Source organism: Oncorhynchus mykiss, chromosome 21 (assembly GCF_013265735.2).
Source record: "Oncorhynchus mykiss isolate Arlee chromosome 21, USDA_OmykA_1.1, whole genome shotgun sequence".
Lineage (NCBI taxonomy): Eukaryota > Metazoa > Chordata > Actinopteri > Salmoniformes > Salmonidae > Oncorhynchus > Oncorhynchus mykiss.
Genome location: NC_048585.1, coordinates 10,000,433 through 10,023,090, shown reverse-complemented (window position 1 = coordinate 10,023,090; position 22,658 = coordinate 10,000,433). Strand labels below are relative to the sequence as shown.

At 46.4% G+C, this 22,658-nt stretch overlaps 1 protein-coding gene across 26 annotated transcripts in view; it reads left to right on the top strand.

Annotated features, from left to right (window-relative positions):
- LOC118942869 (rho guanine nucleotide exchange factor 39-like) overlaps positions 1 to 22,658 on the top strand; it is a 104,248-nt gene that overhangs the window by 38,062 nt on the left and 43,528 nt on the right. For all 26 annotated transcript variants that reach the window (XR_005038520.1, XR_005038519.1, XR_005038518.1 and 23 more), the window contains exon 6: positions 14,189 to 14,259. Coding sequence is in view for 1 of the 26 variants with exons in the window: in XM_036956814.1 (XP_036812709.1) it covers positions 14,189 to 14,259 (71 nt within the window). In the remaining 25 variants the exon portion in view is untranslated. The remainder of the gene's footprint in view (positions 1 to 14,188; positions 14,260 to 22,658) is intronic.

Genomic DNA, 22,658 nt, shown 5'->3' with positions numbered 1-22,658 from the left:
CAGTTAGTTTGTTCTGTTACTCTAACTCTGTCTACAACAGATGGGTCTAACACACACAACAAGTTGTAAATTCCATATCATGAACCAACAGCATCTCCCGTTGTTAAGAGTTTAGTGTGGAAGGCTTTGTCTGATCTTGTGTTCACCTGAATAAAGAATATAGACACACCTATCTATTTCTCCCCACCTCTTTCCCCCTCTCTCTCTTTCCCCCTCTCTCTCTCTTTCCCCCCTTTCTCTCTCTTTCCCCCCTTTCTCTCTCTTTCCCCCTCTCTCTCTCTTTCCCCCCTTTCTCTCTCTTTCCCCCCTTTCTCTCTCTTTCCCCCCTTTCTCTCTTTCCCCCTCTCTCTCTCTTTCCCCCTCTCTCTCTCTTTTCCCCTCTCTCTCTCTTTCCCCCCTTTCTCTCTCTTTCCCCCTCTCTCTCTCTCTCTTTCCCCCTCTCTCTCTCTTTCCCCCTCTCAATTTTTTCTCCTTTCCTCTCCTCCTCATTCTCTGTCACTTCGACAGATTTCCGTTTTACAGATCCTGGAGAGTGTGGGTGTGGGGGAGGGGGCTGGTTTGGAGATGACATGGCCTAATACAGACACTTCTCAAATATGTATTGTGAAATATTGTATTTTCTCTGTTACGCTGTGTGCACTGAACTGACATGCATGGTTGTTTCTGACAGTGTTCAGATGAAGGGAATTAAATAGTCTCTAACGCCCTCCAGGGGTGCTCAGCTCAGACAGCAGTGTGTCGTCTACTGTAATAGTCTCTAATACCCTCCAGCAGTGTGTCGTCTACTGTAATAGTCTCTAATACCCTCCAGGGGTGTGTAGTCTACTGTAATAGTCTCTAATACCCTCCAGCAGTGTGTAGTCTACTGTAATAGTCCCTTAGTCCCTCCAGCAGTGTGTAACATACTGTAATAGTCTCTAACACCCTCCAGCAGTGTGTAACATACTGTAATAGTCTCTAATACCCTCCAGCAGTGTGTAGTCTACTGTAATAGTCTCTAAAACCCTCCAGCAGTGTGTAGTCTACTGTAATAGTCCCTTAGTCCCTCCAGCAGTGTGTAGTCTACTGTAATAGTCCCTTAGTCCCTCCAGCAGTGTGTAGTCTACTGTAATAGTCGCTAATACCCTCCAGGGGTGTGTCGTCTACTGTAATAGTCTCTAATACCCTCCAGGGGTGTGTAGTCTACTGTAATAGTCTCTAATACCCTCCAGCAGTGTGTAGTCTACTGTAATAGTCCCTTAGTCCCTCCAGCAGTGTGTAGTCTACTGTAATAGTCCCTTAGTCCCTCCAGCAGTGTGTAACATACTGTAATAGTCTCTAATACCCTCCAGCAGTGTGTAGTCTACTGTAATAGTCCCTAATACCCTCCAGCAGTGTGTAGTCTACTGTAATAGTCTCTAATACCCTCCAGGGGTGCTCAGCTCAGACAGCAGTGTGTAGTCTACTGTAATAGTCCCTTAGTCCCTCCAGCAGTGTGTAACATACTGTAATAGTCCCTTAGTCCCTCCAGCAGTGTGTAACATACTGTAATAGTCTCTAACACCCTCCAGGGGTGCTCAGCTCAGACAGCAGTGTGTAGTCTACTGTAATAGTCCCTTAGTCCCTCCAGCAGTGTGTAGTCTACTGTAATAGTCTCTAATACCCTCCAGCAGTGTGTAGTCTACTGTAATAGTCTCTAACACCCTCCAGGGGTGCTCAGCTCAGACAGCAGTGTGTCGTCTACTGTAATAGTCTCTAACACCCTCCAGCAGTGTGTAGTCTACTGTAATAGTCTCTAATACCCTCCAGCAGTGTGTAGTCTACTGTAATAGTCTCTAATACCCTCCAGCAGTGTGTAGTCTACTGTAATAGTCTCTAATACCCTCCAGCAGTGTGTAACATACTGTAATAGTCTCTAATACCCTCCAGCAGTGTGTAGTCTACTGTAATAGTCTCTAATACCCTCCAGCAGTGTGTAGTCTACTGTAATAGTCTCTAATACCCTCCAGCAGTGTGTAGTCTACTGTAATAGTCTCTAATACCCTCCAGGGGTGCTCAGCTCAGACAGCAGTGTGTTGTCTACTGTAATAGTCTCTAACACCCTCCAGCAGTGTGTAGTCTACTGTAATAGTCTCTAATACCCTCCAGGGGTGTGTCGTCTACTGTAATAGTCTCTAACACCCTCCAGCAGTGTGTCGTCTACTCTAATAGTCTCTAACACCCTCCAGGGGTGCTCAGCTCAGACAGCAGTGTGTAGTCTACTGTAATAGTCCCTTAGACCCTCCAGCAGTGTGTAGTCTACTGTAATAGTCCCTTAGTCCCTCCAGCAGTGTGTAGTCTACTGTAATAGTCTCTAATACCCTCCAGCAGTGTGTCGTCTACTGTAATAGTCTCTAACACCCTCCAGCAGTGTGTAGTCTACTGTAATAGTCTCTAACACCCTCCAGCAGTGTGTAGTCTACTGTAATAGTCCCTTAGTCCCTCCAGCAGTGTGTAGTCTACTGTAATAGTCTCTAACACCCTCCAGCAGTGTGTAGTCTACTGTAATAGTCTCTAACACCCTCCAGCAGTGTGTAGTCTACTGTAATAGTCTCTAACACCCTCCAGCAGTGTGTCGTCTACTGTAATAGTCTCTAACACCCTCCAGCAGTGTGTAGTCTACTGTAATAGTCTCTAACACCCTCCAGCAGTGTGTAGTCTACTGTAATAGTCTCTAACCCCCTCCAGGGGTGTGTAGTCTACTGTAATAGTCTCTAACACCCTCCAGCAGTGTGTAGTCTACTGTAATAGTCTCTAACACCCTCCAGCAGTGTGTAGTCTACTGTAATAGTCTCTAACACCCTCCAGCAGTGTGTCGTCTACTGTAATAGTCTCTAACACCCTCCAGCAGTGTGTAGTCTACTGTAATAGTCTCTAATACCCTCCAGGGGTGTGTAGTCTACTGTAATAGTCTCTAATACCCTCCAGCAGTGTGTAGTCTACTGTAATAGTCCCTTAGTCCCTCCAGCAGTGTGTAGTCTACTGTAATAGTCCCTTAGTCCCTCCAGCAGTGTGTAACATACTGTAATAGTCTCTAATACCCTCCAGCAGTGTGTAGTCTACTGTAATAGTCCCTAATACCCTCCAGCAGTGTGTAGTCTACTGTAATAGTCTCTAACACCCTCCAGGGGTGCTCAGCTCAGACAGCAGTGTGTAGTCTACTGTAATAGTCCCTTAGTCCCTCCAGCAGTGTGTAACATACTGTAATAGTCCCTTAGTCCCTCCAGCAGTGTGTAACATACTGTAATAGTCTCTAACACCCTCCAGGGGTGCTCAGCTCAGACAGCAGTGTGTAGTCTACTGTAATAGTCTCTAATACCCTCCAGCAGTGTGTAGTCTACTGTAATAGTCTCTAACACCCTCCAGGGGTGCTCAGCTCAGACAGCAGTGTGTCGTCTACTGTAATAGTCCCTTAGTCCCTCCAGCAGTGTGTAGTCTACTGTAATAGTCTCTAATACCCTCCAGCAGTGTGTAGTCTACTGTAATAGTCTCTAACACCCTCCAGGGGTGCTCAGCTCAGACAGCAGTGTGTCGTCTACTGTAATAGTCTCTAACACCCTCCAGCAGTGTGTAGTCTACTGTAATAGTCTCTAATACCCTCCAGCAGTGTGTTGTCTACTGTAATAGTCTCTAACACCCTCCAGCAGTGTGTAGTCTACTGTAATAGTCTCTAATACCCTCCAGCAGTGTGTAACATACTGTAATAGTCTCTAATACCCTCCAGCAGTGTGTAGTCTACTGTAATAGTCTCTAATACCCTCCAGCAGTGTGTAGTCTACTGTAATAGTCTCTAATACCCTCCAGCAGTGTGTAACATACTGTAATAGTCTCTAATACCCTCCAGCAGTGTGTAGTCTACTGTAATAGTCTCTAATACCCTCCAGGGGTGCTCAGCTCAGACAGCAGTGTGTTGTCTACTGTAATAGTCTCTAACACCCTCCAGCAGTGTGTAGTCTACTGTAATAGTCTCTAATACCCTCCAGCAGTGTGTAGTCTACTGTAATAGTCTCTAACACCCTCCAGCAGTGTGTAGTCTACTGTAATAGTCTCTAATACCCTCCAGGGGTGTGTCGTCTACTGTAATAGTCTCTAACACCCTCCAGCAGTGTGTCGTCTACTCTAATAGTCTCTAACACCCTCCAGGGGTGCTCAGCTCAGACAGCAGTGTGTAGTCTACTGTAATAGTCCCTTAGACCCTCCAGCAGTGTGTAGTCTACTGTAATAGTCCCTTAGTCCCTCCAGCAGTGTGTAGTCTACTGTAATAGTCTCTAATACCCTCCAGCAGTGTGTCGTCTACTGTAATAGTCTCTAACACCCTCCAGCAGTGTGTAGTCTACTGTAATAGTCCCTTAGACCCTCCAGCAGTGTGTAGTCTACTGTAATAGTCCCTTAGTCCCTCCAGCAGTGTGTAGTCTACTGTAATAGTCTCTAACACCCTCCAGCAGTGTGTAGTCTACTGTAATAGTCTCTAACACCCTCCAGCAGTGTGTAGTCTACTGTAATAGTCCCTTAGTCCCTCCAGCAGTGTGTAGTCTACTGTAATAGTCTCTAACACCCTCCAGCAGTGTGTAGTCTACTGTAATAGTCTCTAACACCCTCCAGCAGTGTGTAGTCTACTGTAATAGTCTCTAACACCCTCCAGCAGTGTGTCGTCTACTGTAATAGTCTCTAACACCCTCCAGCAGTGTGTAGTCTACTGTAATAGTCTCTAACACCCTCCAGCAGTGTGTAGTCTACTGTAATAGTCTCTAACCCCCTCCAGGGGTGTGTAGTCTACTGTAATAGTCTCTAACCCCCTCCAGCAGTGTGTAGTCTACTGTAATAGTCTCTAACCCCCTCCAGGGGTGTGTAACATACTGTAATAGTCCTTTAGTCCCTCCAGCAGTGTGTAACATACTGTAATAGTCCCTTAGTCCCTCCAGCAGTGTGTAACATACTGTAATAGTCTCTAACACCCTCCAGCAGTGTGTAGTCTACTGTAATAGTCTCTAACACCCTCCAGCAGTGTGTAGTCTACTGTAATAGTCTCTAACACCCTCCAGCAGTGTGTAGTCTACTGTAATAGTCTCTAACACCCTACAGGGGTGCTCAGCTCAGACAGCGGTGTGTAGTCTACTGTAATAGTCTCTAACCCCCTCCAGCAGTGTGTAGTCTACTGTTATAGTCTCTAATACCCTCCAGGGGTGTGTAGTCTACTGTAATAGTCCTTTATTCCCTCCAGCAGTGTGTAGTCTACTGTAATAGTCTCTAACCCCCTCCAGCAGTGTGTAGTCTACTGTTATAGTCTCTAACACCCTCCAGGGGTGTGTAGTCTACTGTAATAGTCTCTAATACCCTCCAGGGGTGTGTAGTCTACTGTAATAGTCCTTTATTCCCTCCAGCAGTGTGTAGTCTACTGTAATAGTCTCTAACGCCCTCCAGGGGTGCTCAGCTCAGACAGCAGTGTGTAGTCTACTGTAATAGTCTCTAACACCCTCCAGCAGTGTGTAGTCTACTGTAATAGTCTCTAATACCCTCCAGGGGTGCGTAACATACTGTAATAGTCCCTTAGTCCCTCCAGGGGTGTGTAGTCTACTGTAATAGTCTCTAACACCCTCCAGCAGTGTGTAGTCTACTGTAATAGCCTCTAACACCCTCCAGGGGTGCTCAGCTCAGACAGCAGTGTGTAGTCTACTGTAATAGTCTCTAACACCCTCCAGGGGTGTGTAACATACTGTAATAGTCTCTAACACCCTCCAGCAGTGTGTAGTCTACTGTAATAGTCTCTAACACCCTCCAGCAGTGTGTAGTCTACTGTAATAGTCTCTAATACCCTCCAGGGGTGTATAACATACTGTAATAGTCCCTTAGTCCCTCCAGCACTGTGTAACATACTGTAATAGTCCCTTAGTCCCTCCAGCAGTGTGTAGTCTACTGTAATATTCTCTAACACCCTCCAGGGGTGCTCAGCTCAGACAGCAGTGTGTAGTCTACTGTAATAGTCTCTAACACCCTCCAGGGGTGTGTAACATACTGTAATAGTCCCTTAGTCCCTCCAGCAGTGTGTAACATACTGTAATAGTCCCTTAGTCCCTCCAGCAGTGTGTAACATACTGTAATAGTCTCTAATACCCTCCAGCAGTGTGTAGTCTACTGTAATAGTCTCTAATACCCTCCAGGGGTGCTCAGCTCAGACAGCAGTGTGTAGTCTACTGTAATAGTCTCTAACACCCTCCAGGGGTGTGTCGTCTACTGTAATAGTCTCTAACACCCTCCAGCAGTGTGTAGTCTACTGTAATAGTTTCTAACACCCTCCAGGGGTGTGTAGTCTACTGTAATAGTCTCTAACACCCTCCAGCAGTGTGTAGTCTACTGTAAAAGTCTCTAATACCCTCCAGGGGTGTGTAACATACTGTAATAGTCCCTTAGTCCCTCCAGCAGTGTGTCGTCTACTGTAATAGTCCCTTAGTCCCTCCAGCAGTGTGTCGTCTACTGTAATAGTCTCTAACACCCTCCAGGGGTGTGTAGTCTACTGTAATAGTCTCTAACACCCTCCAGCAGTGTGTAGTCTACTGTAAAAGTCTCTAATACCCTCCAGGGGTGTGTAACATACTGTAATAGTCCCTTAGTCCCTCCAGCAGTGTGTAACATACTGTAATAGTCCCTTAGTCCCTCCAGCAGTGTGTAGTCTACTGTAATAGTCTCTAATACCCTCCAGGGGTGCTCAGCCCAGACAGCAGTGTGTAGTCTACTGTAATAGTCTCTAACACCCTCCAGGGGTGTGTAACATACTGTAATAGTCCCTTAGTCCCTCCAGCAGTGTGTAACATACTGTAATAGTCCCTTAGTCCCTCCAGCAGTGTGTAGTCTACTGTAATAGTCTCTAACGCCCTCCAGGGGTGCTCAGCTCAGACAGCAGTGTGTAGTCTACTGTAATAGTCTCTAATACCCTCCAGCAGTGTGTAGTCTACTGTAATAGTCTCTAATACCCTCCAGGGGTGTGTAACATACTGTAATAGTCCCTTAGTCCCTCCAGCAGTGTGTAACATACTGTAATAGTCCCTTAGTCCCTCCAGGGGTGTGTAACATACTGTAATAGTCTCTAATACCCTCCAGGGGTGTGTAACATACTGTAATAGTCCCTTAGACCCTCCAGCAGTGTGTAACATACTGTAATAGTCCCTTAGTCCCTCCAGCAGTGTGTAGTCTACTGTAATAATATCTAACACCCTCCAGGGGTGTGTAACATACTGTAATAGTCCCTTAGTCCCTCCAGCAGTGTGTAACATACTGTAATAGTCCCTTAGTCCCTCCAGCAGTGTGTAACATACTGTAATAGTCTCTAATACCCTTCAGCAGTGTGTAGTCTACTGTAATAGTCTCTAATACCCTCCAGGGGTGCTCAGCTCAGACAGCAGTGTGTAGTCTACTGTAATAGTCTCTAACACCCTCCAGGGGTGTGTCGTCTACTGTAATAGTCTCTAACACCCTCCAGCAGTGTGTAGTCTACTGTAATAGTTTCTAACACCCTCCAGCAGTGTGTCGTCTACTGTAATAGTCCCTTAGTCCCTCCAGCAGTGTGTCGTCTACTGTAATAGTCTCTAACACCCTCCAGGGGTGTGTAGTCTACTGTAATAGTCTCTAACACCCTCCAGCAGTGTGTAGTCTACTGTAAAAGTCTCTAATACCCTCCAGGGGTGTGTAACATACTGTAATAGTCCCTTAGTCCCTCCAGCAGTGTGTAACATACTGTAATAGTCCCTTAGTCCCTCCAGCAGTGTGTAGTCTACTGTAATAGTCTCTAATACCCTCCAGGGGTGCTCAGCCCAGACAGCAGTGTGTAGTCTACTGTAATAGTCTCTAACACCCTCCAGGGGTGTGTAACATACTGTAATAGTCCCTTAGTCCCTCCAGCAGTGTGTAACATACTGTAATAGTCCCTTAGTCCCTCCAGCAGTGTGTAGTCTACTGTAATAGTCTCTAACGCCCTCCAGGGGTGCTCAGCTCAGACAGCAGTGTGTAGTCTACTGTAATAGTCTCTAATACCCTCCAGCAGTGTGTAGTCTACTGTAATAGTCTCTAATACCCTCCAGGGGTGTGTAACATACTGTAATAGTCCCTTAGTCCCTCCAGCAGTGTGTAACATACTGTAATAGTCCCTTAGTCCCTCCAGGGGTGTGTAACATACTGTAATAGTCTCTAATACCCTCCAGGGGTGTGTAACATACTGTAATAGTCCCTTAGACCCTCCAGCAGTGTGTAACATACTGTAATAGTCCCTTAGTCCTTCCAGCAGTGTGTAACATACTGTAATAGTCCCTTAGACCCTCTAGCCGTGTGTAACATACTGTAATAGTCTCTAATACCCTCCAGGGGTGTGTAACATACTGTAATAGTCCCTTAGTCCCTCCAGCAGTGTGTAACATACTGTAATAGTCCCTTAGTCCCTCCAGCAGTGTGTAGTCTACTGTAATAGTATCTAACACCCTCCAGGGGTGTGTAACATACTGTAATAGTCCCTTAGTCCCTCCAGCAGTGTGTAACATACTGTAATAGTCCCTTAGTCCCTCCAGCAGTGTGTAGTCTACTGTAATAGTCTCTAATACCCTCCAGGGGTGCTCAGCTCTGACAGCAATGTGTAGTCTACTGTAATAGTCTCTAACACCCTCCAGCAGTGTGTAGTCTACTGTAATAGTCTCTAACACCCTCCAGGGGTGTGTAACATACTGTAATAGTCCCTTAGTCCCTCCAGCAGTGTGTAACATACTGTAATAGTCCCTTAGTCCCTCTAGCAGTGTGTAACATACTGTAATAGTCTCTAATACCCTCCAGGGGTGTGTAACATACTGTAATAGTCCCTTAGTCCCTCCAGCAGTGTGTAGTCTACTGTAATAGTCCCTTAGTCCCTCCAGCAGTGTGTAGTCTACTGTAATAGTCTCTAACACCCTCCAGCAGTGTGTAGTCTACTGTAATAGTCTCTAACACCCTCCAGCAGTGTGTAGTCTACTGTAATAGTCTCTAACACCCTCCAGCAGTGTGTCGTCTACTGTAATAGTCTCTAACACCCTCCAGCAGTGTGTAGTCTACTGTAATAGTCTCTAACACCCTCCAGCAGTGTGTAGTCTACTGTAATAGTCTCTAACCCCCTCCAGGGGTGTGTAGTCTACTGTAATAGTCTCTAACCCCCTCCAGCAGTGTGTAGTCTACTGTAATAGTCTCTAACCCCCTCCAGGGGTGTGTAACATACTGTAATAGTCCTTTAGTCCCTCCAGCAGTGTGTAACATACTGTAATAGTCCCTTAGTCCCTCCAGCAGTGTGTAACATACTGTAATAGTCTCTAACACCCTCCAGCAGTGTGTAGTCTACTGTAATAGTCTCTAACACCCTCCAGCAGTGTGTAGTCTACTGTAATAGTCTCTAACACCCTCCAGCAGTGTGTAGTCTACTGTAATAGTCTCTAACACCCTACAGGGGTGCTCAGCTCAGACAGCGGTGTGTAGTCTACTGTAATAGTCTCTAACCCCCTCCAGCAGTGTGTAGTCTACTGTTATAGTCTCTAACACCCTCCAGGGGTGTGTAGTCTACTGTAATAGTCTCTAATACCCTCCAGGGGTGTGTAGTCTACTGTAATAGTCCTTTATTCCCTCCAGCAGTGTGTAGTCTACTGTAATAGTCTCTAACGCCCTCCAGGGGTGCTCAGCTCAGACAGCAGTGTGTAGTCTACTGTAATAGTCTCTAACACCCTCCAGCAGTGTGTAGTCTACTGTAATAGTCTCTAATACCCTCCAGGGGTGCGTAACATACTGTAATAGTCCCTTAGTCCCTCCAGGGGTGTGTAGTCTACTGTAATAGTCTCTAACACCCTCCAGCAGTGTGTAGTCTACTGTAATAGCCTCTAACACCCTCCAGGGGTGCTCAGCTCAGACAGCAGTGTGTAGTCTACTGTAATAGTCTCTAACACCCTCCAGGGGTGTGTAACATACTGTAATAGTCTCTAACACCCTCCAGCAGTGTGTAGTCTACTGTAATAGTCTCTAACACCCTCCAGCAGTGTGTAGTCTACTGTAATAGTCTCTAATACCCTCCAGGGGTGTATAACATACTGTAATAGTCCCTTAGTCCCTCCAGCACTGTGTAACATACTGTAATAGTCCCTTAGTCCCTCCAGCAGTGTGTAGTCTACTGTAATATTCTCTAACACCCTCCAGGGGTGCTCAGCTCAGACAGCAGTGTGTAGTCTACTGTAATAGTCTCTAACACCCTCCAGGGGTGTGTAACATACTGTAATAGTCCCTTAGTCCCTCCAGCAGTGTGTAACATACTGTAATAGTCCCTTAGTCCCTCCAGCAGTGTGTAACATACTGTAATAGTCTCTAATACCCTCCAGCAGTGTGTAGTCTACTGTAATAGTCTCTAATACCCTCCAGGGGTGCTCAGCTCAGACAGCAGTGTGTAGTCTACTGTAATAGTCTCTAACACCCTCCAGGGGTGTGTCGTCTACTGTAATAGTCTCTAACACCCTCCAGCAGTGTGTAGTCTACTGTAATAGTTTCTAACACCCTCCAGCAGTGTGTCGTCTACTGTAATAGTCCCTTAGTCCCTCCAGCAGTGTGTCGTCTACTGTAATAGTCTCTAACACCCTCCAGGGGTGTGTAGTCTACTGTAATAGTCTCTAACACCCTCCAGCAGTGTGTAGTCTACTGTAAAAGTCTCTAATACCCTCCAGGGGTGTGTAACATACTGTAATAGTCCCTTAGTCCCTCCAGCAGTGTGTAACATACTGTAATAGTCCCTTAGTCCCTCCAGCAGTGTGTAGTCTACTGTAATAGTCTCTAATACCCTCCAGGGGTGCTCAGCCCAGACAGCAGTGTGTAGTCTACTGTAATAGTCTCTAACACCCTCCAGGGGTGTGTAACATACTGTAATAGTCCCTTAGTCCCTCCAGCAGTGTGTAACATACTGTAATAGTCCCTTAGTCCCTCCAGCAGTGTGTAGTCTACTGTAATAGTCTCTAACGCCCTCCAGGGGTGCTCAGCTCAGACAGCAGTGTGTAGTCTACTGTAATAGTCTCTAATACCCTCCAGCAGTGTGTAGTCTACTGTAATAGTCTCTAATACCCTCCAGGGGTGTGTAACATACTGTAATAGTCCCTTAGTCCCTCCAGCAGTGTGTAACATACTGTAATAGTCCCTTAGTCCCTCCAGGGGTGTGTAACATACTGTAATAGTCTCTAATACCCTCCAGGGGTGTGTAACATACTGTAATAGTCCCTTAGACCCTCCAGCAGTGTGTAACATACTGTAATAGTCCCTTAGTCCTTCCAGCAGTGTGTAACATACTGTAATAGTCCCTTAGACCCTCTAGCCGTGTGTAACATACTGTAATAGTCTCTAATACCCTCCAGGGGTGTGTAACATACTGTAATAGTCCCTTAGTCCCTCCAGCAGTGTGTAACATACTGTAATAGTCCCTTAGTCCCTCCAGCAGTGTGTAGTCTACTGTAATAGTATCTAACACCCTCCAGGGGTGTGTAACATACTGTAATAGTCCCTTAGTCCCTCCAGCAGTGTGTAACATACTGTAATAGTCCCTTAGTCCCTCCAGCAGTGTGTAACATACTGTAATAGTCTCTAATACCCTTCAGCAGTGTGTAGTCTACTGTAATAGTCTCTAATACCCTCCAGGGGTGCTCAGCTCAGACAGCAGTGTGTAGTCTACTGTAATAGTCTCTAACACCCTCCAGGGGTGTGTCGTCTACTGTAATAGTCTCTAACACCCTCCAGCAGTGTGTAGTCTACTGTAATAGTTTCTAACACCCTCCAGCAGTGTGTCGTCTACTGTAATAGTCCCTTAGTCCCTCCAGCAGTGTGTCGTCTACTGTAATAGTCTCTAACACCCTCCAGGGGTGTGTAGTCTACTGTAATAGTCTCTAACACCCTCCAGCAGTGTGTAGTCTACTGTAAAAGTCTCTAATACCCTCCAGGGGTGTGTAACATACTGTAATAGTCCCTTAGTCCCTCCAGCAGTGTGTAACATACTGTAATAGTCCCTTAGTCCCTCCAGCAGTGTGTAGTCTACTGTAATAGTCTCTAATACCCTCCAGGGGTGCTCAGCCCAGACAGCAGTGTGTAGTCTACTGTAATAGTCTCTAACACCCTCCAGGGGTGTGTAACATACTGTAATAGTCCCTTAGTCCCTCCAGCAGTGTGTAACATACTGTAATAGTCCCTTAGTCCCTCCAGCAGTGTGTAGTCTACTGTAATAGTCTCTAACGCCCTCCAGGGGTGCTCAGCTCAGACAGCAGTGTGTAGTCTACTGTAATAGTCTCTAATACCCTCCAGCAGTGTGTAGTCTACTGTAATAGTCTCTAATACCCTCCAGGGGTGTGTAACATACTGTAATAGTCCCTTAGTCCCTCCAGCAGTGTGTAACATACTGTAATAGTCCCTTAGTCCCTCCAGGGGTGTGTAACATACTGTAATAGTCTCTAATACCCTCCAGGGGTGTGTAACATACTGTAATAGTCCCTTAGACCCTCCAGCAGTGTGTAACATACTGTAATAGTCCCTTAGTCCTTCCAGCAGTGTGTAACATACTGTAATAGTCCCTTAGACCCTCTTGCAGTGTGTAACATACTGTAATAGTCTCTAATACCCTCCAGGGGTGTGTAACATACTGTAATAGTCCCTTAGTCCCTCCAGCAGTGTGTAACATACTGTAATAGTCCCTTAGTCCCTCCAGCAGTGTGTAGTCTACTGTAATAGTATCTAACACCCTCCAGGGGTGTGTAACATACTGTAATAGTCCCTTAGTCCCTCCAGCAGTGTGTAACATACTGTAATAGTCCCTTAGTCCCTCCAGCAGTGTGTAGTCTACTGTAATAGTCTCTAATACCCTCCAGGGGTGCTCAGCTCTGACAGCAATGTGTAGTCTACTGTAATAGTCTCTAACACCCTCCAGCAGTGTGTAGTCTACTGTAATAGTCTCTAACACCCTCCAGGGGTGTGTAACATACTGTAATAGTCCCTTAGTCCCTCCAGCAGTGTGTAACATACTGTAATAGTCCCTTAGTCCCTCTAGCAGTGTGTAACATACTGTAATAGTCTCTAATACCCTCCAGGGGTGTGTAACATACTGTAATAGTCCCTTAGTCCCTCCAGCAGTGTGTAACATACTGTAATAGTCCCTTAGTCCCTCCAGCAGTGTGTCGTCTACTGTAATAGTCTCTAATACCCTCCAGGGGTGTGTAACATACTGTAATAGTCCCTTAGTCCCTCCAGCAGTGTGTAACATACTGTAATAGTCTCTAACACCCTCCAGGGGTGTGTAACATACTGTAATAGTCCCTTAGACCCTCCAGCAGTGTGTAACATACTGTAATAGTCCCTTAGACCCTCCAGCAGTGTGTAACATACTGTAGCTGCTGGTGAAGGGATTCAAAGCCTCTACTTTATCATTCAGCGTGGAACTTTCCACTGCTACTATGTTTTACATGTGATGGTGTTATTATAGACAATAGATGATCTATTTACCTAGTCCTGTTATTAAACTAAACCAGACAATAGATGATCTATTTACCTAGTCCTGTAATGGTGTTATTATAGACAATAGATGATCTATTTACCTAGTCATGTAATGGTGTTACTATAGACAATAGATTATCTATTTACCTAGTCCTGTTATTAAACTAAACCAGACAATAGATGATCTATTTACCTAGTCCTGTAATGGTGTTATTAAACTAAACCAGACAATAGATGATCTATTTACCTAGTCCTGTAATGGTGTTATTAAACTAAACCAGACAATAGATGATCTATTTACCTAGTCCTGTAATGGTGTTATTAAACTAAACCAGACGACTCCACGGTAGAATAGTTGGTGTCTGTTTGAACGTTTACACTGACAGGACGTGTCTTGGTTGTTAGGAGGAAGTTGTCAGAGAGCATGTTGACAAATATTGTCTTCTCTGAACACACACACACACACACACACACACATACACACACACACACACACACACACACACCCTACTGTCTGGCTGCTTGCATAGTACTGTATCTAAATGACAAAGCCCTGTCCCATCTGCTTACTCTAAACTGTCTGTGTTTGTTTTACTGTTTTAGATCTAGACGTGTACCGAGTTCACATTGACCTTGTTTATCTGTGTCTCTTCTCTCTTTTTGTCAGGTACAAACATTTCTTACGGGATCTGTCAGAGAACACGAGTCCAGATTACCCAGAGTTCCAACCGCTTTCAAGTAAGTGTCTCTCATCTCCCTGCTGCACACACTGCTCAGCTCGCTCAATCATCACTGTTCCTGCATCCCAAAATGACATCCTATTCACCTATTTTATTGCACTACTTTTGACCAGAACCCTATGGGGCCCTGGCACCCTATATAGTGCACTACTTTTGACCAGAACCCTATGGGCCCTGGCACCCTATATAGTGCACTACGTTTGACCAGGGCCCTATCACCGTATAGAGAATAAGGTGTGTGTCATTTGGGACGGACCACTGCGATTCTTCCCGAGGTAAATACAGTATCGATGGATTGACCTCGGCGCCGTTTATAGTCTGTCGTAGTCAAGAGGTCTGTCTCGACGCTGAAGACTTCGGCCTGCGTCCCAAATGACACCCTATCCAATTTATAGCGCACTACTTTTGCTGAGAACCCTATGGGCCGTGGTTAAGGGTGGTGCACTACGTAGAGGTCGGGACATTACCGGCCATGACCCCCACCATCTCAGATGGTTCTGAAATCATTCCTGTAGTTAGAAAACAGATCATATTTATCGTTGCTGAAACATTTATTTAGTTGAACTATAAATTTGAAGCTAATCGATTGCCTCCGAATTGGCCATTTTTATTTTATAGGGGAGGGGGTTCAGTTCACTGAACAAAAATATAAACACAACATGTGAAGTTTTGGTCCCATGTTTCACAAGCTGAAAATAAAGGTCACTGAAATGTCATTTCTCTACCATAAGCCGCCTCCGTCGTTTTTGAGAATTTGACAGTATGTCCAACCGGCCTCACAACCACAGACCACGTGTGGGCGGGCAGTTTGCTGATGTCAACGCTGTGAACAAAGTGCCCCATGGTGGTGGTGGGGTTATGGTATGGGGCAGGCATAAGCTACGGACAATGAACACAATTGCATTTTATCGAAGGCAATTTGAAAGCTCAGAGATTCCCGTAACGAGATCCTGAGGCCCATTGTCGTGCCATTCATCCTCCATCACCTCATGTTTCAGCATGATAATGCACAGACCCATGTCGCTAGGATCTCTACACAATTCCTGGAAGCTGAAAATGTCCCAGTTCTTCCATGGCCTGAATACTCACCAGACATGTCATCCACATTGAGCATGTTTGAGATGCTCTGGATCGATGTGTATGACAGCATGTCCCAGTTCTTCCATGGCCTGAATACTCACCAGACATGTCACCCACATTGAGCATGTTTGGGATGCTCTGGATCGATGTGTATGACAGCATGTCCCAGTTCTTCCATGGCCTGAATACTCACCAGACATGTCACCCACATTGAGCATGTTTGGGATGCTCTGGATCAACATGTCCCAGTTCCCGCCAATATCCAACAACTTCCCCCAGCCACTGAAGAGGAGTGGGGACAACAACAGGCAACAATCAACAGCCTGATCAACTCTATGTGAAGGAGATGTGTCGTGCTGCATGACACCAACACATCCTGATATTACCAGGTTCTGACCATTTTAGATGGTACTGTTCCAGGAAATACAATTTGTAAAAAAAAAAAAAAAAAAAAAGCATTTATTGCAAAAATCCAATGCAAGTCGATGGTACCTGTACTAGCATTTTCATGCTTCCTGTCAGAATCGTCCTAAAGTGTATATACTGTATTTTAATCACTCGGGACAGCGCCATCTAGTGGTCCGAACATGGTTAATATTAGGATGTAGGATGGGAACATAACTTGACTAATGACTAATTTATCTGAACAGGAGGGGGGAAAAACGAAATTCCTCTGGGAATGCATTACATAGGATGAAGAAACAATACTCCAAGCCACAGCTCCATACTACTTGGGATTGGTGTGCGCGTGGTTCGTGGGTAGCTTTGGAACGACCCGTAGGGTGCCATTTGGAATGCAGACTCAGTAGCACATTGTGTGAAGAGCTGGTTGATGTTGCTGTCACAGTAGTACAGGCTGTACAGGCCCAGTACAGGCTGGGGGGAGATAGCGGCGGGCCCAGTACAGGCTGGGAGGAGATAGCGACGGGCTCAGTACAGGCTGTTCTGTGAGGATAGGATGAAAGCACTGTGGCAAAGCTCAACGTTCGTCTAAATTCTCAATGTGGATTTTAACTTAATTAATGGGGACCAGATCTGAGGATATTAAGCGATTATATTAATAAATAAAATCTTCGTCTGATCTCCAACATCAACAGAGAGAAGCACACCACCCGGATAATTCCAATCGTCAAATAAACAGAAAATCCGACATAAGCGCAAATGTACACAAGGAATTATTTATGGGTATCAATTAAAATCTTCATTGGCTGCATGCTGCTTTTGCTTACAAATTAAAACAGCCTCTCACTGGTAAGATGAAGGTACATCTCTGAATGCTCTCTTTTCTTTCCTCCATCGTTCTCTCCTCTCCTCCGTCCCTCTCTCTTCTCCATCCCTCTCTCCTCTTTCCTCTCCTCTTTCCTCTCCTCTCTCCTCTTTCCTCTCCTCTCTCCTCTTTCCTCTCCTCTTTCCTCTCCTCTCCCCTCTTTCCTCTCCTCTCCCCTCTTTCCTCTCCTCTCCCCTCTTTCCTCTCCTCTCCCCTCTTTCCTCTCCTCTTTCCTCTCCTCTTTCCTCTCCTCTCCCCTCGTTCCTCTCCCCTCGTTCCTCTCCTCTCCCCTCGTTCCTCTCCTCTCCCCTCGTTCCTCTCCCCTCTTTCCTCTCCTCTCCCCTCTTTCCTCTCCTCTCCCCTCTTTCTCTCCATCCTCTTCCTCTCCCACCCTCTTCCTCTCCTCCATCCTCTCCCCTCTCCTCCATCCTCTCCTCTTCCTCTCCTCCATCCTCTTCCTCTCCTCCATCCTCTTCCTCTCCTCCACCCTCTTCCTCCCCTCTCCCTCATTAGCGCTGCTTTTCTAAACTCTTCATCTTTTTATGAGAAAAGAAAACTCTGTTTTGTTAGTTATCCCGGTTGTATTGTAAAGGGAATGATTTAGAAATAGCCCCAGCCAGATCACATTGTATCTGATTATCAAACTAACGAGTTGAGAGAGAACTCGGGAGGCTTTGTTGTTTTAATTCCCCTCTTGTTGTTTTTGTTTGTCTTTCTGTGTGTGGAATCAACAGCGTCGGTTAGAATTGTTGTAATTACCGTACTTCAAGAGTTTTCCTCATCCACACTGTGTGTGTGTGTGTGTGTGTGTGTGTTAATGTGACCTCACACTGCACTCTTAATATGCTCCCCGTGAACCACCAACCCGCACCACAAACCACTCAACACCCCCCCTCCTCTTTAATAAACCACTCAACACCCCCCCTCCTCTTTAATAAACCACCCCAACCCTGTTAAAATGTGAAGTGGTTAACGTCACAAAGCCTTTTTATAACTGCGTACCATTTCAACATGATTGATAAATGAAATCACGACGTGTTCACACACATGTAGTGGAGGAGCGTTCTCAGAATGAGTATTGGGGTTTATTGTTTGTATTATTAATGTGAAGGCTGTGCTGCGTCTGAAATGGTATGCAATGTGACCCTGGTCATAAGAAGTGCACTATGGAGGGAACAGGGTGCCAGTAGTGCCCTATGTAGGGAATAGGGTGCGAGTAGTGCCCTATGGAGGGAGCAGGGTGCCAGTAGTGCCCTATGGAGGGAACAGGGTGCCAGTAGTGCACTATGTAGGGAACAGGGTGCCAGTAGTGCACTATGTAGGGAACAGGGTGCCAGTAGTGCACTATGTAGGGAACAGGGTGCCAGTAGTGCACTATGTAGGGAACAGGGTGCCAGTAGTGCACTATGTAGGGAGCAGGGTGCCAGTAGTGCACTATGTAGGGAACAGGGTGCCAGTAGTGCACTATGGAGGGAATAGGGTGCCAGTAGTGCACTATGTAGGGAACAGGGTGCCAGTAGTGCACTATGTAGGGAACAGGGTGCCAGTAGTGCACTATGTAGGGAACAGGGTGCCAGTAGTGCACTATGTAGGGAATAGGGTGCCAGTAGTGCCCTATGTAGGGAATAGGGTGCCAGTAGTGCACTATGTAGGGAATAGGGTGCCAGTAGTGTACTATGGAGGGAACAGGGTGCCAGTAGTGCACTATGGAGGGAATAGGGTGCCAGTAGTGTACTATGGAGGGAATAGGGTGCCAGTAGTGCACTATGTAGGGAATAGGGTGCCAGTAGTGCACTATGGAGGGAATAGGGTGCCGGTAGTGCACTATGTAGGGAATAGGGTGCCAGTAGTGCACTATGGAGGGAACAGGGTGCCAGTAGTGCACTATGGAGGGAACAGGGTGCCAGTAGTGCACTATGTAGGGAATAGGGTGCCAGTAGTGTACTATGTAGGGAACAGGGTGCCAGTAGTGCACTATGGAGGGAACAGGGTGCCAGTAGTGTACTATGTAGGGAACAGGGTGCCAGTAGTGCCCTATGGAGGGAACAGGGTGCCAGTAGTGCCCTATGTAGGGAACAGGGTGCCAGTAGTGCACTATGTAGGGAATAGGGTGCCAGTAGTGCACTATGTAGGGAATATGGTGCCAGTAGTGCACTGTGTAGGGAATAGGGTGCACTATGTAGGGAATAGGGTGCCAGTAGTGCACTATGTAGGGAATAGGGTGCCAGTAGTGCACTATGTAGGGAATAGGGTGCCAGTAGTGCACTGTGTAGGGAATAGGGTGCACTATGTAGGGAATAGGGTGCCAGTAGTGCCCTATGTAGGGAATAGGGTGCCCGTAGTGCACTATGTAGGGAATAGGGTGCCCGTAGTGCACTATGTAGGGAATAGGGTGCCAGTAGTGCACTATGTAGGGAATAGGGTGCCAGTAGTGCACTATGTAGGGAACAAGGTGCCAGTAGTGCACTATGTAGGGAATATGGTGCCTGTAGTGCACTATGTAGGGAATAGGGTGCCAGTAGTGCACTATGTAGGGAATAGGGTGCCAGTAGTGCACTATGTAGGGAATAGGGTGCCAGTAGTGTACTATGGAGGGAACAGGGTGCCAGTAGTGCACTATGGAGGGAATAGGGTGCCAGTAGTGTACTATGGAGGGAATAGGGTGCCAGTAGTGCACTATGTAGGGAATAGGGTGCCAGTAGTGCACTATGGAGGGAATAGGGTGCCAGTAGTGCACTATGTAGGGAATAGGGTGCCAGTAGTGCACTATGGAGGGAACAGGGTGCCAGTAGTGCACTATGGAGGGAACAGGGTGCCAGTAGTGCACTATGTAGGGAATAGGGTGCCAGTAGTGTACTATGTAGGGAACAGGGTGCCAGTAGTGCACTATGGAGGGAACAGGGTGCCAGTAGTGTACTATGTAGGGAACAGGGTGCCAGTAGTGCCCTATGGAGGGAACAGGGTGCCAGTAGTGCCCTATGTAGGGAACAGGGTGCCAGTAGTGCACTATGTAGGGAATAGGGTGCACTATGTAGGGAATAGGGTGCCAGTAGTGCACTATGGAGGGAACAGGGTGCCAGTAGTGTACTATGTAGGGAACAGGGTGCCAGTAGTGCCCTATGGAGGGAACAGGGTGCCAGTAGTGCCCTATGTAGGGAACAGGGTGCCAGTAGTGCACTATGTAGGGAATATGGTGCCAGTAGTGCACTGTGTAGGGAATAGGGTGCACTATGTAGGGAATAGGGTGCCAGTAGTGCACTATGTAGGGAATAGGGTGCCAGTAGTGCACTATGTAGGGAATAGGGTGCCAGTAGTGCACTGTGTAGGGAATAGGGTGCACTATGTAGGGAATAGGGTGCCAGTAGTGCCCTATGTAGGGAATAGGGTGCCCGTAGTGCACTATGTAGGGAATAGGGTGCCCGTAGTGCACTATGTAGGGAATAGGGTGCCAGTAGTGCACTATGTAGGGAATAGGGTGCCAGTAGTGCACTATGTAGGGAACAAGGTGCCAGTAGTGCACTATGTAGGGAATATGGTGCCTGTAGTGCACTATGTAGGGAATAGGGTGCCAGTAGTGCACTATGTAGGGAATAGGGTGCCAGTAGTGCACTATGGAGGGAATAGGGTGCCAGTAGTGCACTAGTGCTTCTACACCTGCATTGCTTGCTGTTTGGGGGGTTTTAGGCTGGGTTTCTGTACAGCACTTTGAGATATCAGCTGATGTACGAAGGGCTATATAAATACATTTGATTTGATTTGAATAGGGTGCCAGTAGTGCACTATGTAGGGAATAGGGTGCCAGTAGTGCACTATGTAGGGAATAGGGTGCCAGTAGTGCACTATGTAGGGAATAGGGTGCCAGTAGTGCACTATGTAGGGAACAGGGTGCCAGTAGTGCACTATGTAGGGAACAGGGTGCCAGTAGTGCACTATGTAGAGAATAGGGTGCCAGCTGGGACGAAACCCCACAACCGAACTGATCTGAGGCAACAGCACTGTAATTACCAAGTTGTTGTTTTTATTAAAAGAGGCAATAAAGACCCATTCTAATGAAGAAGATTCAGAAACCATAACGGCCTCTCTCTCTCCAACCCACAGACGGCTTTGTTTTGGGTCTTCTCTTGTTGTTGTTGGTTTCGTAACGTTGTAATTTGTTGTGAAGTTAAGCGGCCCCAATTAGGACGGGATTATTTCATCTATCGTAGAGGGGAAAAAAAGACGCAGACCGCCTCGAGGCTCGAGCATCATCGTGTTCATACGCTGGGTTTACGTCCCAATTGCACTACTTTAGACCAGAGCCCTCCCCTTAGTCAAAAATAGTGCACTACATAGGGATTAGGGTGTCGTTCTGGTCAAAAGTAGTGCACTACATAGGGATTAGGGTGTTATTCTGGTCAAAAGTAGTGCACTACGTAGGGATTAGGGTGCCGTTCTGGTCAAAAGTAGTGCACTACATAGGGATTAGGGTGTTATTCTGGTCAAAAGTAGTGCACTACGTAGGGATTAGGGATTACGCTATTTCCCAGTCATAGTAGAGAGATGATGATCAGAGTTGCCATGGGGACGGTGCCCGTCAGATCTGTCCTGTTTCTCTGTAATAATACTGGCCACCTATCAGTTTCATGTTGGTTTTAGCTAGCCCACATAGGTTCCCAACCTCGTAACTAGCTACCAAGAAGCCATTTCCGGCTATCGATCAAGTTAAAATAGCTAGCATGTCTAACTATCTTAGCTAGCATGTCTAACTATCTTAGCTAGCATGTCTAACTATCTTAGCTGGCATGTCTAACTATCTTAGCTAGCATGTCTAACTATCTTAGCTAGCATGTCTAACTATCTTAGCTAGCATGTCTAACTATCTTAGCTAGCATGTCTAACTATCTTAGCTAGCATGTCTAACTATCTTAGCTAGCATGTCTAACTATCTTAGCTGGCATGTCTAACTATCTTAGCTAGCATGTCTAACTATCTTAGCTAGCATGTCTAACTATCTTAGCTGGCATGTCTAACTATCTTAGCTAGCATGTCTAACTATCTTAGCTGGCATGTCTAACTATCTTAGCTGGCATGTCTAACTATCTTAGCTAGCATGTCTAACTATCTTAGCTAGCATGTCTAACTATCTTAGCTAGCATGTCTAACTATCTTAGCTGGCATGTCTAACTGTCTTAGCTGGCATGTCTAACTATCTTAGCTGGCATGTCTAACTATCTTAGCTGGCATGTCTAACTGTCTTAGCTGGCATGTCTAACTGTCTTAGCTGGCATGTCTAACTATCTTAGCTAGCATGTCTGCTGGCCAGGTTGGTCGACCTCGGAAAGCGGTAGCTAAATGTACTGAATAAGAGTCATCTTCTTTTGTCTTTTACCCAGACTTTGTCCCCCCGACCGCCCACCTGCCATCCACACCTACTTAGTCCCCCCCCCCCCCCCCCCCCTGACCGCCCACCTGCCATCCACATGTACTTAGTGACCCCTGGTGTAGTTGATTGGTCTGCTTTGTTTCGGGTTCAGTTCCTCGCAGAGCTTGTTGGCTAACCCTAAACCCAACGACCCAGGCTACCGAACCAGACCAGTTCTACAAGGCAGTACCACCAGGAATCATTTGTGAAGGAAGTGGTGTCCTGTTAAGGTCAATAACCAGAGGAGAGGTGTCCTGTTAAGGTCAATAACCAGAGGAGAGGAGAGGTGTCCTGTTAAGGTCAATAAGGAGAGGAGAGGGGAGGTGTCCTGTTGAGGTCAATAAGGAGAGGAGAGGTGTCCTGTTGAGGTCAATAAGTAGAGGAGAGGCGAGGTGTCCTGTTGAGGTCAATAAGGAGAGGAGAGGTGTCCTGTTAAGGTCAATAAGGAGAGGAGAGGAGAGGTGTCCTGTTGAGGTCAATAAGTAGAGGAGAGGAGAGGTGTCCTGTTGAGGTCAATGAGGAGAGGAGAGGTGTCCTGTTGAGGTCAATAAGGAGAGGAGAGGTGTCCTGTTGAGGTCAATAAGGAGAGGAGAGGTGTCCTGTTAAGGTCAATAAGGAGAGGTGTTCTGTTAAGATCAATAAGGAGAGG